General features: G+C 41.7%; 1 protein-coding gene across 1 annotated transcript in view; it reads right to left on the minus strand.

Moving 5' to 3' along the window:
• PACS1 (phosphofurin acidic cluster sorting protein 1) overlaps positions 1–17066 on the minus strand; it is a 202230-nt gene that overhangs the window by 26206 nt on the left and 158958 nt on the right. The window contains exons 18-19 of the mRNA XM_033955834.1: positions 9790–9892; positions 5731–5773 (exon numbers count right to left, since the gene is read on the minus strand). Coding sequence (XP_033811725.1) covers positions 5731–5773; positions 9790–9892 — 146 coding nt within the window. The remainder of the gene's footprint in view (positions 1–5730; positions 5774–9789; positions 9893–17066) is intronic.

Raw genomic sequence — 17066 nt, forward strand, 5'->3', positions numbered from 1 at the left:
CGGTTGTTATTTGTTCCCAGGTCTCCAAATAGTCCGAGAGCCGACCTCCAAACTTTAGAGGAGTAGATTGAAGTTGGAGAACTTAGAAAAAAAAAATTGGGACATCTAAGATGGCTGTGGTGGAGTTTTGGTGCAAAAACAACAACAACAAAAAAAAGATGACTTTTAAATGCTTCATGGCTGACAAAAAATAGTATTTTAGAGGAGAGGGACAAAAGACCTAACTGCAGAAACAGTCAAAACATACTTGTCAGTATTCCTTTACGTATTTATTATGCATTATTTATTATCCACTTCTTAGCCTGGTCCTGCTAATTAAAGATTTTAGTTATGTAATTTTACTTGTTCCTAATCCTATTAAATTGTTTTATTTTTGTACAGCTCCTTTTTGTTCTAATGTCCGATAATGCAATTACATCATGCAATTACTTTTAATGAATAGCATTTTCCGAGGTGAAAATGCTTTTCCTTTGCAATTCTCACTCATATCCAGTGAGTTTCTTTTGGTTTCTAGCCTTCTGCTGCTAATACAAGCTTTTCTCCGTGGTTGGAATGCCATTAGAACTTACAGCATTTTAACATGTTTGATAGTGAAAAAAAAATTACACATTCAACGTGATCCACCTAATTAGATGCTCCTCTTCAAGTTCCAAATATTGGCTAATTTTAGTGTTTTAAGCTGCATACGAGTATAAATTTTTTTAAAAAACTCATATAATAATGGAATAGCTTTTTAAGACTAAAGGATTACTGGTTACTTCAATCTATTTCCAGAGCCCAATCGTTCCAACTAAAGCTATCTTGTAATCTTCTGGATATGACCAGAATCTCCCTCTTATTGTAATCCGCCTAGAACCGCAAGGTATTAGCAGAATAAAAAACACCAATGTAATGTAATATAATGATATCTGGATTCCTACAGTTTACATGCTTTATGGATGTTTAAATTTTTAGCAAACTTCCTGGTCTGATCTCTGACCCTATACACAGAAAGCACATCTAAGCAGTAGAGTTTCAACAATGGCAGATTCACTGCAACTACAAGCTCATACTGTGTAGAGTTGGTTAAGTGCTTTCTTTCCTGTTTTAAGTTATGTTAAATAATAATACTAATAACAGTTTATATACCGCAGGACCGTGAAGTTCTATGCGGTTTACAATGATTAAAAGATGTTACAAATTGAGTGGAATTAACAAAGTTCAGAGTTAGTGATTAACAGTTCTAAAGATCATTTGTTGAGGACTAAGATTGTATAGGTCAGTTACCTAAGTACTTCAGGAACAGATGTGTTTTTAGGTGTTTCCTGAATTCCCTACAATTAGTAGGCATGAGCAGTTGTTCCAGATCTTTACCCCATAATGCTGCTTGATGTGAGAAAAGATGTTGGTGATGACTTTTAAATTTACAACCTCTAACCGGTGGAGAAACAAAGTTCGGATAAGAGCTTCTCTTATGTCTGTTGGTTGGGCTAAACTGTAAAGTACCTTGAAGCAAAAACAACCAAACTTGAATTTCACACGTGCCTCCATCAGCAGCCAATGTAGAAGTCGATAGGAAGGTGTTACATGATCAAACATGTTCAGTCCACAAAGTAGCCTAACCGCTGCATTTTGTACCAGTTGCAATCGCCGCATATTCTTCTGGGAGAGTGTCAAGTAGGTGATGTTACAATAATCAAGTTGACTCAGTATAAGGGATTGTACCAGAATTCTACATGATGAGACATCAAAATATGCTCTAATGGACCAAAGCTTCCAGAGGGTGAGAAAGATCTTTCTAATCAAGAAGTCAACCTGGTCCTTCATGGTCAGGCTCTGGTCCAGTGTTACTCCCAATACCTTCATAGTGGGTTGAATAGGATAGCTAAGGTTATTGATGCACATTGATGCTTTAGTGTCAAGTGGGTGTGGCGATGCTATACAAAATTTTGTTTTCTCCGAGTTTAGCTTTAGTCTGAATTCAGTCATCCATTTTTCCATCCTGCTTTTTAAAATTAGTTGTGTTTTATTTTTAGCCTTTTACCAAGTAAATGGTGAGACCCTGGCTAAGACCACGGCAGAACGGGATCTAGGGGTGATCATTAGTGATGACATGAAGGCTGCCAATCAGGTGGAGAAAGCTTCCTCCAAGGCAAGACAAATGATGGGTTGTATCCGTAGAGGTTTTGTCAGCAGGAGTCCTGAAGTCATCATGCCGTTATACAGATCCATGGTGAGACCTCACTTGGAGTACTGTGTTCAATTCTCGAGACCACACTACCGTAAGGACGTGCTGAGGGTCGAGTCGGTTCAGCGAATGGCCACCAGGATGGTCTTGGGGCTCAAGGATCTAACGTATGAAGAAAGACTAAAAAAATTGCGGCTGTACTCACTTGAGGAACGAAGAGCGAGGGGAGACATGATTGAAACGTTTAAGTACATCACGGGTCGCATCGAGTCGGAAGATGATATCTTCTGTCTCGTGGGACCCTCGACCACCAGAGGGCATCCACTGAAAATCAGGGGAGGGAAGTTTCATAGCGACTCCAGAAAGTACTTCTTCACCGAAAGAGTAGTGGATCAGTGGAACAGACTCCCACTGCAGGTGATTGAGGCCAGCAACGTGACGGATTTTAAGAGAAAATGGGATGCTCTCGTGGGATCTTTGAGGGAGTAAATTCAGAGGGGCGGATACTTGGCAGGGGCAGACTCGATGGGCTATGGCCCTTTTCTGCCACCATTTTCTATGTTTCTATGTAAGTAGGTGACATTGCAGGATTACACCGCTTGAGTAGGTCAGTGTTTACTGCCCATTTCTACAACCCAATAGCTTCCTGGCTTCAAGTGCAAATTAAAAACCTACTTGGTTAAGGACGCTTTTAATGTATAACCGGTCCTGCTAAGGACGTGACTTCCTTGAACTTTATTGACTTAATCTGACACCTGATCCCTTTCCTTGTGTTCTTACCATTTGTGCTTTCTATCTTAAATAATGTAGTTCTACCAGCTAGAGATTGACACGGGGAAAAAATCTGTCCCCGTCACTGCACCGTCCCCGGCCCACCATCCTCTGCATCGCCCCGTCACCGCCATTCCCTTCACCGCGCCGTCACCATCACCGCCATCCCTTTCACCGTCCCGTCACCACCACTGCCATCCCATTCACCGCCCCGTCACCGTCCCCGCAGCATCCATATAAGCCTCAGTACTGCGAAACACCATGAAGACAGAAGAGAGTTCTGCCACTACTACTACTGCACTGAGAATCTGTTTCAGTGCCTCTGCCCCGTAGTAAAAACAGAACATAAAATAAATCAATTAACTTGTCCTCCCTTTCAATGACGTGTCCCCCATGTTCACCTATAGCTCGAATCAGGTCAATTGTGCACACTAAAAATGCAGGAGGATCTGGAATGTGAGCGCATGCAGGCAGTGATACAAAAACAGCAGACACCCGACCGACTGCAGTGTTCCGCCATCTCCCTCCCTCCATCTCACCTTAGATGTAGAGTATGCCGGCTTTCTTTTTCGCCCAGCCGCATGTGCGGGTGCTCATTTGTTCAATATTCTCCTCTGACGCAACCGGAAACAGGAAGTTGCAAGAGAGGAGAAGATTGATCAACGCGAGCGTGGCTTTTTGAACGCATGCGGCTGGGCGAAAAAGAAAGCCGGCATACTCTACATCAGTGTTTTACAACCTTTTTACACCTGTGGACCAGCAGAAATAAAAGAATTATTTTGTGGACCGGCAAACTACTAGGACTAAAATTTTAAAACCCTGTTTCCGCCCCATCTCCGCAAGCTCAGTCACCTCAGTAACTATAGAAAACTAAACAAATATAGTGCAAAATATAGACAGCAGATATAAATTCTCAAAACTGACACATTTTGATCACTAAATTGAAAATAAAATCATTTTTCCTACCTTTGCTGTCTGGTGATTGATTTCATGAGTCTCTGGTTGCATTTCCTTCTGTCTGTGTATCCTTTCTTTCATTTCTTCCTTTCTGCACTCAGGCCCAAGAATTGTCCCTTTCTGTTCCCTCCCTCTTTCCTTCCTATGTCCTTAGTGCCCCCGGTGCCTCCTTCCCATGTCCTTAGTGCCCCTTCCTGTCTTTAGTGCCCCCAGTGTCTCCTTCCCATGTCTTTAGTGCCCCAGTGCCTCCTTCCCATGTCCTTAGTGCCCCTTCCTGTCTTTAGTGCCCCCAGTGCCTCCTTCCTATGTCTTTAGTGCCCCAGTGCCTCCTTCCCATGTCCCTAGTGCCCCTTCCTGTCTTTAGTGCCCCCAGTGCCTCCTTCCCATGTCTTTAGTGCCCCCAGTGCTTCCTTCCCATGTCTTTAGTGCCCCTAGTGCCTCCTTCCTATGTCCCTCTCACTGCCTTCCACACTTTGTCCCACCCCCACCCCTGAAGCCTGCCTGTGCCTGTCTACCTTTCTCCCTCCCTAGCCAAAGCCAACCTGCTGCCTTCCTGCCGCTAAAAAAAAAAAAAAAAAAAAAAGTCTCCCTTCTTTTCCTCTTCTCTTACCGCCATGCTGCAGCTGCTAAAGCTGGAAGTCTTCTTTCCGACTCAATTCTGATGTCGGAGAGGACGTTCTGGGCCAGCCAGGCAGCGATTGGCTGGCCCAGAACGTCCTCTCCGACGTCAGAATTGACGTCGGAGAGACTTCCTGTCGTCTTTAGTAGCTGCAGCATGGCGATAAGAGCAGGAGAAAAGGAGAGGGTTTTTTTTTTTTCCTTCGCGTGGACCGGCAGAAATTCAACCAGCGGTTGCTCTTCAGTTCAAAGGTGAGGTGGAGGGAGGGAGATGGCAGGGACCGCGCAATCTTGATTGCCTCACTGCAGGGACAAGTCCATTCACCGCTCCACGGGGCGGTGAATGGCCTTGTCCCCGTCCCGCAGAGGCCACTATTTTTTGTTCCCCGTTTCGGCGGGTTATCCGCGGCTAAACGCGGCTAGCCGCGGGTAACCGCCACCGTGTCATTCTCTACTACCAGCTTCCTCTTGTTCCAGTTTGTCTGTTTGTCTTAAGTTAAGTCTTTGTACGCCAACCTAAAACTTAGTGTTCTGTATTTATAAATATATGTTCTTTTAACCTTTGGATATATACCGCCTTGAAATTTGATTTGGCGCTATAACAAATTTTAATAAAAACTTGAAAAAATTGAACTGCAACACTGTCCCTTCCTGCTTATTCATAGGGTGCACTGCAACCCAGTTGACTGCCTGAATAATAATTGTTTAGATATTGATCTCTGGAAGCCCTTAGAGCAGGGGTGTCAAAGTCCCTCCTCGAGGGCCACAATCCAGTCGGATTTTCAGGATTTTCCCAATGAAAATGCATGAGATCTATTAGCATACAATGAAAGCAGTGCATGCAAATAGATCTCATACATATTCACTGGGGAAATCCTGAAAACCTGACTGGATTGCGGCTTTCGAGGAGGGACTTTGACATCCCTGCCTTAGAGCATTCCATATTACTCTTAGCTCAAAGAAATTTATCTAATGATTTTTTTCCTGATCAAACCAGAGACCCTTAGCACCCCTTTATTATTGATTAGACATACTAGCTATATTTTGTTTAGCTTATTTTCAACAAAGTGGAATATAAATGCTTGAATTAAAATGATGAACCCTCTCTAGTCACCTGTTATTTCACCCAATAAAATTTGCCTCTACTAGCTGTGTGCAAGGCAGGTCCCTAAAAAGTGAAAACAGCAGTGATAGGAAGGAACAAATAAGATACTTACACCAATGAATGGAATAAACTTTTGATAAGAGTCTTCATCTTGGCTGATGAGAGAAAAGGAAATAATTAAAGATAAGAAAAATGTTACGACCCAACTGTCTTCATGTTCCTTCCCACCTTCCCTTCAGAAAGACTATTCCTTATTTTCATGCTCTATCTTCTTAAACAATTTAAGTAACCTCACAGGTAACCTATATATCCTTCTACTCCAACAGAAATTGCCTTTTAGAGAACTTTCAGCCATATTATTGCCATCGGAGGACAGGACAAGAAAACAAGACATTTAGATTAGAGACTAAACTAGTGGCCAAAATTGTGGAAACACTTCAGGTTTTTTGAGATCGCAGAACTTTATTCAACTGTTGCTCCAGTTACTTATTTAATCCTGCATCATACGATATTTATAAACATTCTTTGATTACTTTAAAAAATCCTGAAAATAATAAAGAGAGCAGATCAGAAAGACACCTTCTGGCTCACATGAAGAAGGAAAAACTGAAGGGGACAGTGGATTCCTTCTGCACAGCTCATGAGTATGGGGAGAAATGCGTAGGAGCTTTTACATTCTTCTCAGTGGCTGACCGCTGATTCCAGTTGTTATCCATCAGGTTTTTTTTGTATATGATCCATTATAGGACCCCTGAGGAAGGAGTGTTTCTTCGAAACATGGACTGTGTTGGGTCCGGATCCTTTTTGGATACAAACTGTTTTATGATTATATTTATATTTTATGATTGCTTATTAAAGACTTGGCATCTTGTACATCATCACTGCAGAGAATACCCTACTGTCCAGGATGACACACCTATTATACTAGAATAAATAGTTAGTATATGCTTTGCAAAATAAAGGTTTGCGAGACAAAGAAAGCTCAAGAAAGAAGAACTTAATCTTAAGTATATAGGGAGACTGTTCTACATACATTGTTAGGTTTATTTATCTATATAATAAGAGGTTTGCATTGAATATTAATCAAGTACTCTACTCTGTCCTCACAGGGTCACTTTCTAACTATGGTACCTGGGGTAATGGAGGGTTAAGTGACTTGACAAGGGTCACAAGGAGCAGTGCTAGGATCAAACCTGCAACCTCAGGTTGCTAAGCCAGCAGCTCTAACCACTAGGCCACTCTTCTCGTAGTTGCTTAAATAAGAAGGAAGAATTGAAAAAAAAATTGTCTAAACGGATTTCCTCTAATCGAAGGAAATTTGAGCAACAAATAATGCCAACTCCATGAATGTTTAGAAGAATTACTAAGGAACGTGAGAAATACTTTGGGCTAAAACTTTGAAGTGTATTGAAAATTATACAGTACTAAGATAAACACTTTCAATATAAAGTGTGGTAATGTCCAATAATGTAAAACAAGCACAGCATAAGCCGACATTCAAAAATGAAGGAAAAAGCCTCAGAAAGGGCCCTCCCACCTCACAAAATGGCTCAAAGAAGCGGTCGAGCGGTCACTTCACCGGCAAAAAACCTTCATTACATGTTAATGCCTTATGCTGTGCTATGCTTTGCCAATAAAAATGTAAATGTAAGGATAGAGGAAATTTTTCCGTTTATCTTCGCTGATCGGTACACCAACGATGGCCAGCGTTTCACAATTTCATGCTGTCTCAGGGTGTATCCCGACCGATCAGGCTTCTTTTCAAAATGGATGCCAAAAACGTCTCAGACTTCTGAAAATTATACAGGCCACTTTAAAGAAAACCTGGGTCTGGGCAGGAGACCAGTGTAACCTTGACAGCAGGGAGTAACTATCATATTTTTGGGCTCTAAAAATCACTCCAGGAACAGCATTTTGTAAAAATCTAATTTACTATTTTGCAGAAATTACATCCATTCTTATCAACTTCCCCTACTCCCCTTCCTCTACTGCTCAAATGGGTTTCAAACACCTTTATGCTGCAACAACCTAAGTCACCTATACACTCCAATTTTCCCTACAACACTCAGCTTGCTAATGATCTCATTTTGTGAGGGGTCTGAGGTTGTTTCCAATATTTAGCCAGTCAGCATCAAACAGCAGTTAATTTGGAAAGACCACCATATCCCAGTACTTCTGAACATGTATACATCATTAAAGAAAAAGGAAAGGGATCAAAGTAGTTTACATATTATATACAGGTACTTATTTCGCACCTGGGACAATGAAGAGCTAAGTGACTTGCCCAGGGTCACAAGGAGCTACAGTGGGAATCAAACCCAGTTCTTCTGATTCTCCACATGTTACATGTATTCAACTGTTTCTACGTATTCTATATAAAATTCTGTAGTTAAGTTCCTGTAGGTGGGCTGATAGGAGTTGAGGGTGGTATGACGGCTTGACTGGATCCCATATAGATTAGAAAGTGCTCCCTACCTCCTTTAACCTGCCAATAGTGAATCAAATCTGATCACAACTCAAATCTCTCCCTCATGTCCTCATAAGGTGAAACCTAGCCTTACCTATTAATTTTGTTTCCTTGATTCTTGCTAGACCAGATAGATAGAAGACAATGACATCTTCCATCGAAATCATTGGTACAAGAAGTGCATCCTGTACCTTGTCAGTATGCTTCTACCGAAGTCCAATAAGTAAAACGTGAAAACCCCCCACACTCAAAAGAGAGCACAACAGAGAATCCAAGATTAGCAAAATAAATTAGAAAAGCTAAAATTCAGCTTCATTTTCATCCTGTCAATGATTACCCATGTCAGCATCAGAGCTGACTGTATGTTGCTTTTTACAATTGGCACCAGTTATATTTTCCCACTGCAGCTCCTTGTGATTCTAGGCAAGTCACTTTAACACTTCATTGCCCCATATAAACCACTTTGATTGTGTAAACCACACAGAAAAAGTAGTATATCAAGTCCTATCCCCCTTTACATGAATAGACCATTATCAATGTGGGTTCTATGCATAAAACAGACACATTCTGGGAGACATGGATGGCACAAATGGTATAAGTTAAGCTGGTAAAACAGGCCAAACTTGCATGTATGAATGATGCCGTCACTGCTTATAAGTATATTCAACAGAGTCATTTTAAGTAGCCAGTGGTGCGGAATATAAGCAGAAAGTTAAGCGCCAGTGCTTAACTTTATATGTTATGCACTTGACTCATCTATCAGGCCCATATAAGAGGGCTGTTCAAAAAGTATCAGACCTTAATTTTTCTTGCACAAACAAATAAAGCTAGGGAGGCGTAGTTTGGTGCACGTATGTAGGCAACCCTAATGCGCTTGCTTGAATTTTTTCCCGCCTACAGAACCTCTCAGTCGCTGGCAGACCGCCGATGAGTAAGGAAGTATAAATGAGCTACTGCATTAAATTTTGTGTAAAGCTTGGCAATTCCCAAGTAGAAACGATCAGCAAGATTCAACAGGCTTTCAGGGATGAAGCAATGGGCACCACACATATAAAGGAGTGGTACAACCACTTCAGAGATGGCCGCACATCAGTGGAGAGTGAAGCACGTTCTGGTAGGCCCTCAACATCCAGAAATGAGATCGTCATTGATCAAGTGAGGACTTTGGTGATGCAGGATTGTCAAATTACCAAGGGGTACTACCAAGAGGTTCTGCGTCACCTTCGTAACGCTGTGGTACGCAAACGGCCGGACCTGTGGATAGCGGGCAATTTGCAGCTCCATCACGATAGCACACCTGCCCATTCTTCACATTTGATACAGAGTTTCTTGGCCAAACACAACACACCTGTGATTCATCAGGCTCCCTACTCTCCCGACATGGCTGTGTGTGTCTTCTGGCTTTTCCCCAAGCTGAAAATGCCCCTGAAAGGGACCAGATTTCAGTCAAGAGAAGACATCATGCAGAATGCGACGGACCAGTTGCAAGCAATCTCAAAAGAGGCGTTCCAGGGCTGCTTCCGACAGTGGCAGAACCACTGGAAGAAGTGTGTGGCAGCCCAAGGGGACTACTTTGAAGGAGATTAGTATAAGATTGTTGCATCTGAATATGAGTATTTTTTATGAATAAAGTCTGATGCTTTTTGAACAGCCCTCATATTTCCACAGACTTCTCACCAAGGCTGAGGGATAATCATCACTTACAATTTGTGTTTGCAGGTGAGCATAGCTTCTGCAATCGGTAGCTGGTGGGTTGCACAGGTGCCAGCCACATACTGCATAATCCGACCAGTTACATCAAAGGGCTCTGGAAAAGGCACAAACAGAACATGTATGTTCAACATTAAGTGATGTGCAACACACAAAAACAGCCCTCTTCCTCCCCCCCACCCACAGCAAAATTAACAAGCACACCTATTCCTCAAACATAGTTATCTGTAGTAGGTGTTCCAAGGACACCAGGATAAGGATCCTCGCAACCCACTATCCTAGAGCAGTTGTATTCGAAAGCTTGCAATGTACCAAGGGGATCCTGTGCAACAGCGGCAACAGGTGCACATGTGTAGTGAGGCATTCTCAAAAGCTCTAAAAAGTTCTGGAGAAAACTTCCCATGCAGGCTTTGTTGGATGACATCACTCCATATGCAGGGCCAGTGTTAGGGGAGGGAAAACAGAGCATCTGCCCTGGGCCCCACAGCTCCATGGCCCAGGAACTTGTTACCTATGTCTGGCTTAATAAAAAAAGGCCCTCAATATCTAAATGTAAAAAACTATTTTAGGTATATTAAAAGCAAGAAGCCGAGAAGAGAATCAGTTGGACCGTTAAAGCAGTGTTTCTCAACATGCAATACACGTACCCTTGGGGATACGTGGCCTGCTTGTTGGGGATACGTGGCATGGCCGCCAGAGAATATTCCCTGCCCACCCATCCGTCCATTGAAGCCATGCTGCCGCTGGCAAGGATCCCTCCTTGCTGCCCACCCCACTGCTGGGGATCCCTGCCTGCCCTCCCTTTCTCCTCCCTCCCTCCTAAAGCCAACCCACAGGGCTTTCCTCCGATGTCAGAGGAAAGCCTTCTGGGTAAGTGGGGGTGGGGGAGGTTCCTAGGTACCTCCTTGCTGCGCTCGTTCCTTCTGCCTTCAGCAGCTTGTTGGGGGGGGGACACAGCCGGCAGAGGTTCACATGCTGCACATAGCTGACTGGAAACCTTCTCTCCGACGTCAGAGCCGACGTCAGAGGGAAGGTTTGTGGGTCAGCCATATACAGAATGTGAATTGTTGCCTGCACGTCCCCCACAACAAGCTGCTGAAGGCAGATGGAACAAGTGCGGCTCGAACAAGTAAGGGAACACGATCATTCTGGGACAACGGCTGGAAAGTGGGGAGGGGGCACGAACTCGACTCAGAAGGTGGCATAAACATGGGACACAGAAAGTAGGGAGGAAGGGGCACTAACTTGGGATATAGGAGGGAGGGAATAGAAAGGGAGAATTGTTGGGCATGAGTGTGTGAGTGAGAGGGAAAGAGACGGTGGCACATGGTGAAAGGAAGAAAGGAAAATTGGGTATAGAGAGAGGAGAGAGGTAGAGATGCATGGGGAAAAGAAGGATGAGAGGGAGAAATGTTGGATATAGTGGTGGAGAGGGAACAGAGGGACAGACTGAATGGGATGCAAGGGGGATGAATATTGGAGAGGTGACTAAAGGAAGGGAGAGATACCAGGCCAGGGAATGGAAGGAGGGGAGTCTGGTAGCGCTATAGAAATAATAATAGTAGTAGTAGTAGTAGTAGAAGAAGAAGAAGAAGAAGACAGAGATGCCAGACATTTTCATCATTTTTTTTTCAGTCAATTATATTATCCTGTCTGGACTATTGTAATGTCATCTACCTCAGTATCACAAAATCCTGCTTGTATAGATTGCAGTTGATTCAGAATACTGCTGCTTAATTGATTTTTGGGAAACGTAAATTTGACCACGTGACTCCGCTGCTCCAGAGTCTTCATTGGCTCCCGATTTATTTCAGAGTTCAATTTGTGTGGCTTTTAAAATTCTATATGGAATTCTAACTCCTCTCATTCCTTTATCATGGAATGTTTATAGATTCTCTTTTTTAAGAGGCAACCAACAATTTAAATTATCCCTTCCTTTCAGGAAAGGGATTAAAGGAGTTAAGATTTTCAGTCAACCTTTGATTTTTAAATTTTCAGAACTGGAACACTACTGGAAAGGGTGCAGAGGAGAGCGACGAAGCTAGTAAAAGGTATGGAGAACTTGAGCTACAAAGATCGCCTCAGAAAACTGGGACTATTCACCTTTGAGAAGACAAGACTGAGAGGGGATCTGATAGAGACTTTTAAATTGCTAAAAGGGATCGACATAATGGAGCAAGCTCACTCACCAGCAGGGGGAAAGGATGGTGAGCAAGAAACAGCGTTATTCACATTGGCAAATGTAATCCAGTCTCGGACCAGAGGTCATGGCCTGAAGCTGAGAGGGGACACGGCCAGGACAAATGTCAGAAAGTTCTGCTTCACACAGCAAGTAGTGAACGCCTGGAACTCTCTCCCGAAAGAGCTGGTGGAGGAAACCACCATTCTAGGATTTAGGGGAAAATTGGACGCACATTTTCTTGCAGAAGACATTGAGGGATACGAGTGACCATTGTATTCGCCAGGGTGTGCCTGGCTGAGCCTCCGCGTGTGCGGATCGCCGGACTAGATGGACCCCAGGTCTGATCCGGTGCAGGCATTTCTTATGTTCTTATGTTTGGAATGATCTTCCATCTTTTCTAAGAAGTTCTGGTTCGCTTCAAGTTTTTCCTAAATCTTTAAAAAACATTTTATTTGCTAAACATTTTAAAAACTGATCTTCTTGAAATTTGCTTTTATTTTATTGTTCTTATCAGTTTAAGTTAATTATTGTAAACCGAGTCGAGCTTTCGTAGAATGATAATTCGGTATGTAAAGCCAAGCATTAGATTAGATTAGGAGAGAGATGTCGGACCACTGGGAGGAGGGAAGAAAGGAGAGAGATGTTTAGACTACTGGGGAGGGGGGAAGAAGAGAGATGTCAGACTATGGAAACGGGGAGGGAATAAGAGAGAGAGGAAGGGAAGGTAAGACATGGAAAGTAGATTTTGAGAAGAAAGCAGAAAAATTGAATGTTAAGTTAATGTCAAAGATGGATGCAGGGCAGAAAGTGAAGAAGGCGACAAAACAGTCAATGGATAAGACCCTAGAAACAAAGGTAGGGAAAATTATTTTATTTTCAATATAGTGATTGAAATGCATCAGTTTTGAGAATTTATATCTGCTGTGTATATCGTGTGTATATGAAAAATGAATGGAAAAAATTGCATTACAATTAGTAAAGGGGCAGGATCTAGGGAAGAGCTTGGGTGGGCCTAGGGTAATCTGTGGTTGGGTTATTCAGTTGATATTTGTTAGACTTCCCTACTGGCATGCCTTACTGGCATTTCAGGGCCTGTCTGGAGGGCCTCTGCGCATGCGTGGATGTCGACGATTTGATGTCACGCATGTGTATGATGTCCGCGCACTGCCGGGTGCTTCGAGCCGTGGCCACTACCTTTAATGTGCCCTGGCTCAAGAAAGTTTGACCACTAATAATTTATTTGAGGCACAAACGTGAAACTAATAATAAATATGTTGAAAATGCGTTTGTGAAATTCAGGATTTTGAATTGGAAACCTCCGGTGAAAACCTTCGATTTCAGATGAGTGTATTTTTTTCACAATTCCATATGTATACTTTATATCTCTAAAAACTGCTTATACTTATTGCATTCAGCTGCAGTCCTCGCCAAGTAATATGGTTAAGTTTGGGATTCGGGCCTTCTACTGCTTGACATTCACATTGAATTTATAAAAAAGACTTTGAAAAAATAACAAAAAGAAGATTTTGTATGAATGATAAACGTGAGAATTGATTATCTATACATGTTTTGGAGTATTTTATAAACCCGTGATGATGAGTGGAGGGTTGGGTACTTGTGTAGTCCCAACTGCCCTCAATTGAGGTTTATTTTTCTCCTTTTCATCTTTTTTGATTTTAAGTATGTCAGCTATTTCTATGTATACATGGTCTGGATGAATCCCTGCTTATAACTGAATTTCACAAACGCATTTTCAACATATTTATCAAGAAAGTTTGAGACATTGGAATAGCTTATGGAACTGAGGTATGGAACAGAGTAACCAAATTTTAAGTAAGCTTTTGCAAGAGCAGGAAAAAGGCAATGTTAGCGGCCACAAGGTTCCCTGCTGTGTCAGAGATAAGGGAAGGCATAGAAGGAGCCCTGTCCAACTTAACTAGTAGAGCAGCTAAATCTGTTTGAGAGGGAGTGAGAGGAACTTGGCATCTGAAGAAGCACAGTGCTCTGTAGATTATATTTAGGGGGTGGGGGGATTGTTTTTAGTTGTGTTGGGGTTTTATATTTTCAACCGAGCTTGTCTGCTTTATACATTTGCTGACTATCTGGTTTATATTGAGGACAAAAATCATAGAAGCAGACATGAGGAAATGGAAAATTAATTTGATCTACTAATAAATTTTAAATATAGCATTTCCTTAAAATTTGTTCACTAATATCATATTCAGTAAGGAACAGTTTCTCAAACTTTGCTATGTAAAGGTTTGCTATGGAGGGTGCCATGGCTGCACTCATAAATGTTTCCTTTATTAGCTGATAGAACGTATTCTGAAAACAGAAGAAATTTTGGATTAGCACTATCTTGGTTAACTCTATAATAAACTGTGAAATCTCTGAGATATTGTCTTGACTGTAATTTGCAAAGCTTCCTGATGTGGGACATTAATTATCTGATATCAAAAGTGACCCACAAATTTTTCTCATTGCAATTAAGGGCCCGATTCTATAAACAGCACTAGTGGCATCTACATTGTCGGTACCACTCGGCACAGTTGTCAATCACTAGGCATGGTTTACAGAATCACACCTAGGGGTGCCCAAGTAGACTTAGGCATTACTAGGCATCCTAAACGTAGCCACACCATTGGACCAGGTTTACATTGACCTAATTTACCGGCACCTACATCAGACGCCTCTGCTTAGTAATTGCTAGTCATATTAAGAGTTTGGCACCAAACTCAAATTGTGTTTTTTTTCTTTTTGATTGGCTGAAAACCAATTACCATGCTGATTTAGCCAATTAAAATAAAATGTTTGAACATAAATTAAGGGGGGTAGGGAAGAGGGGAGGAGGGGAAGGGGGGTTGAAAAGGGGGAAATGTGATTTGGGAATGTATAGAACTTTGAGGTGGATAATGTGGAAATATATTTTGGAGGAATAATAGAAATTTGTTTGAACATTAGTTTTGTAAATTTAATTGTTATGAGAATATTATTTATTATATTACTATACACTTGTTTGATTCCTTCAATAAAATGTTATAAATTAAAATAAAAAATTCCACACAGATCCTGAACTTTAGCATCATTAGGCAGCCGCAATTAGTGCACCTTAATGTGCCTAATGTAGGCATCCTATATAGAATCAGGCCCTAAATGTTTTCAATATGTTAATTACCTTTGTCAACTCTTTAATGAATTATGGGATGAATGGGACAAATGGTATTAGGAAGTGATCTGTGAATGCAAATAGTGGGTCTTAGTATTAAACCAGTGGTCTCAAGCTCACGGCCACATGTGGCCCGCCAGGTACTATTTTGAGGCCCTCGATATGTTTATCATAATCACAAAAGTAAAATAAAACAGTTTCTTGATCATATGACTCATTAGCTATAAATTACAATATTATTATTAAGACTTAGCCAAAAGGAAAGATTTATAAACTATAAAGAGTTTTATCTCATGCAAAATTGTCATTTCTTTAATAAGACAACTATTTTTTTCTGAGGCCCTCCAAGTACCTTCAAATCCAAAATGTGGCCCTGCCTCAAAATGTGGTTTGAGTTTGAGACCACTGTACTAAACCAATGTTTGACATTATGAATCTTGCAGGTGGGGGATGAGAGATGATTTTGGGAGGATGTATACAATAAGTGTGACTGGAATGAGTATTGTAAGGAAATTTCTATTAGTGAAGAATCCCTGGAGAAAACAGTTGTAATCAGTGGCTTAATTTCTTTATTAATATGTTGTCTGATATCACATTTTAATTTTTTGTAAAATGTGGTATCATTTAACTGTCTTTGTATATATGAAACATACGTATTTTTGTCCATAATGGTAACCGTCCCTTCCTCACCAGCAGGCTTGATGACAATATCAAATCTCAAACGCTGGATGGCTTTGTTCTCTTCTTTTATGATATTATAGAAAACTTGGTTTCTCTGTTGTTCCAATTTTTCAACATCTTTTATCAGTCCAAATATGTATGTAAGGGGATTTACATTACCAGGGGGTTACCATTTACTATTTCTTTTAACAATGAAGAGATCAATACTATTTGTGTCAAAAATTAGTCAAGTATTTTAAGTTTCCTAGTGAATTTGTATAGTTCTACTTATGCTTTTTGAAGGCATTATTATCTTCATGTGGATACAAATGAAAGATCATTTTCTAGTACTTTGGTCTCTAAATCAAGTGGCCTCTTGGATATATTGAAAAGTCAATGAAGCCGTCCACGCAATGTGCAGTGGCAGCGAAAAGGGGCAAACAGAATGCTAGAAATGATAAAGAAGGGGATCACGAACAGATAGGAGAAGGTTATCATGCCGCTGTACCAAGCCATGTTGCCTGGTCACCGTACATGAAGAAGGGCATGGTACTAATCGAAAGGGTCCAGAGAAGAGCGACTAAGATGGTTAAGGGGTTGAAGGAGCTGCTGTACAGCGAAAGATTAGAAAAACTGGGCCTCTTCTCCCTCAAATAGAGGAGATTGAGAGGGGACATGATTGAAAGATTCAAGGCACTGAAGGGAATAGACTTAGTAGATAAGGGCAGGTTGTTCACCCTCTCCAAGGTAGGGAGAACGAGAGGGCACTCTCTAAAGTTGAAAGGGGATAGATTCCATATGAACATAAGGAAGTTCTTCTTCACCCAGAGAGTGGTAGAAAGCTGGAACGCTCTTCCGGAGTCTGTCATAGGGGAAAACACCCTCCAGGGATTCAAGACAAAGTTAGACAAGTTCCTGCTGAACCAGAACGTACGCAGGTAGGGCTAGTCTCAGTTAGGGCACTGGTTTTTGACCAGAGGGCCGCCACGTGAGCGGACTGCTGGGCACGATGGATCACTGGTCTGACCCAGCAGTGGCAATTCTTATGTTCAATGTTATTTATCTCCATTAGTAACTATACTCTAATGTGTTGGCAGAATCTCCCTCCCCCTCATCTCTCTTCCCTTTTTACTGAAATGAATCTTTCTCTCGTTGTGATAGGAGAGCTGTCTGCTGTGGAGTTTTTTTCTCCACAGATTCCTTAATTAAAAAACCTGTTGATAGATGGCTACCTATGGGGTTGGGGATAGTACAGAGGGATGC

This window comes from Geotrypetes seraphini, chromosome 8 (genome assembly GCF_902459505.1).
Source record: "Geotrypetes seraphini chromosome 8, aGeoSer1.1, whole genome shotgun sequence".
NCBI lineage: Eukaryota > Metazoa > Chordata > Amphibia > Gymnophiona > Dermophiidae > Geotrypetes > Geotrypetes seraphini.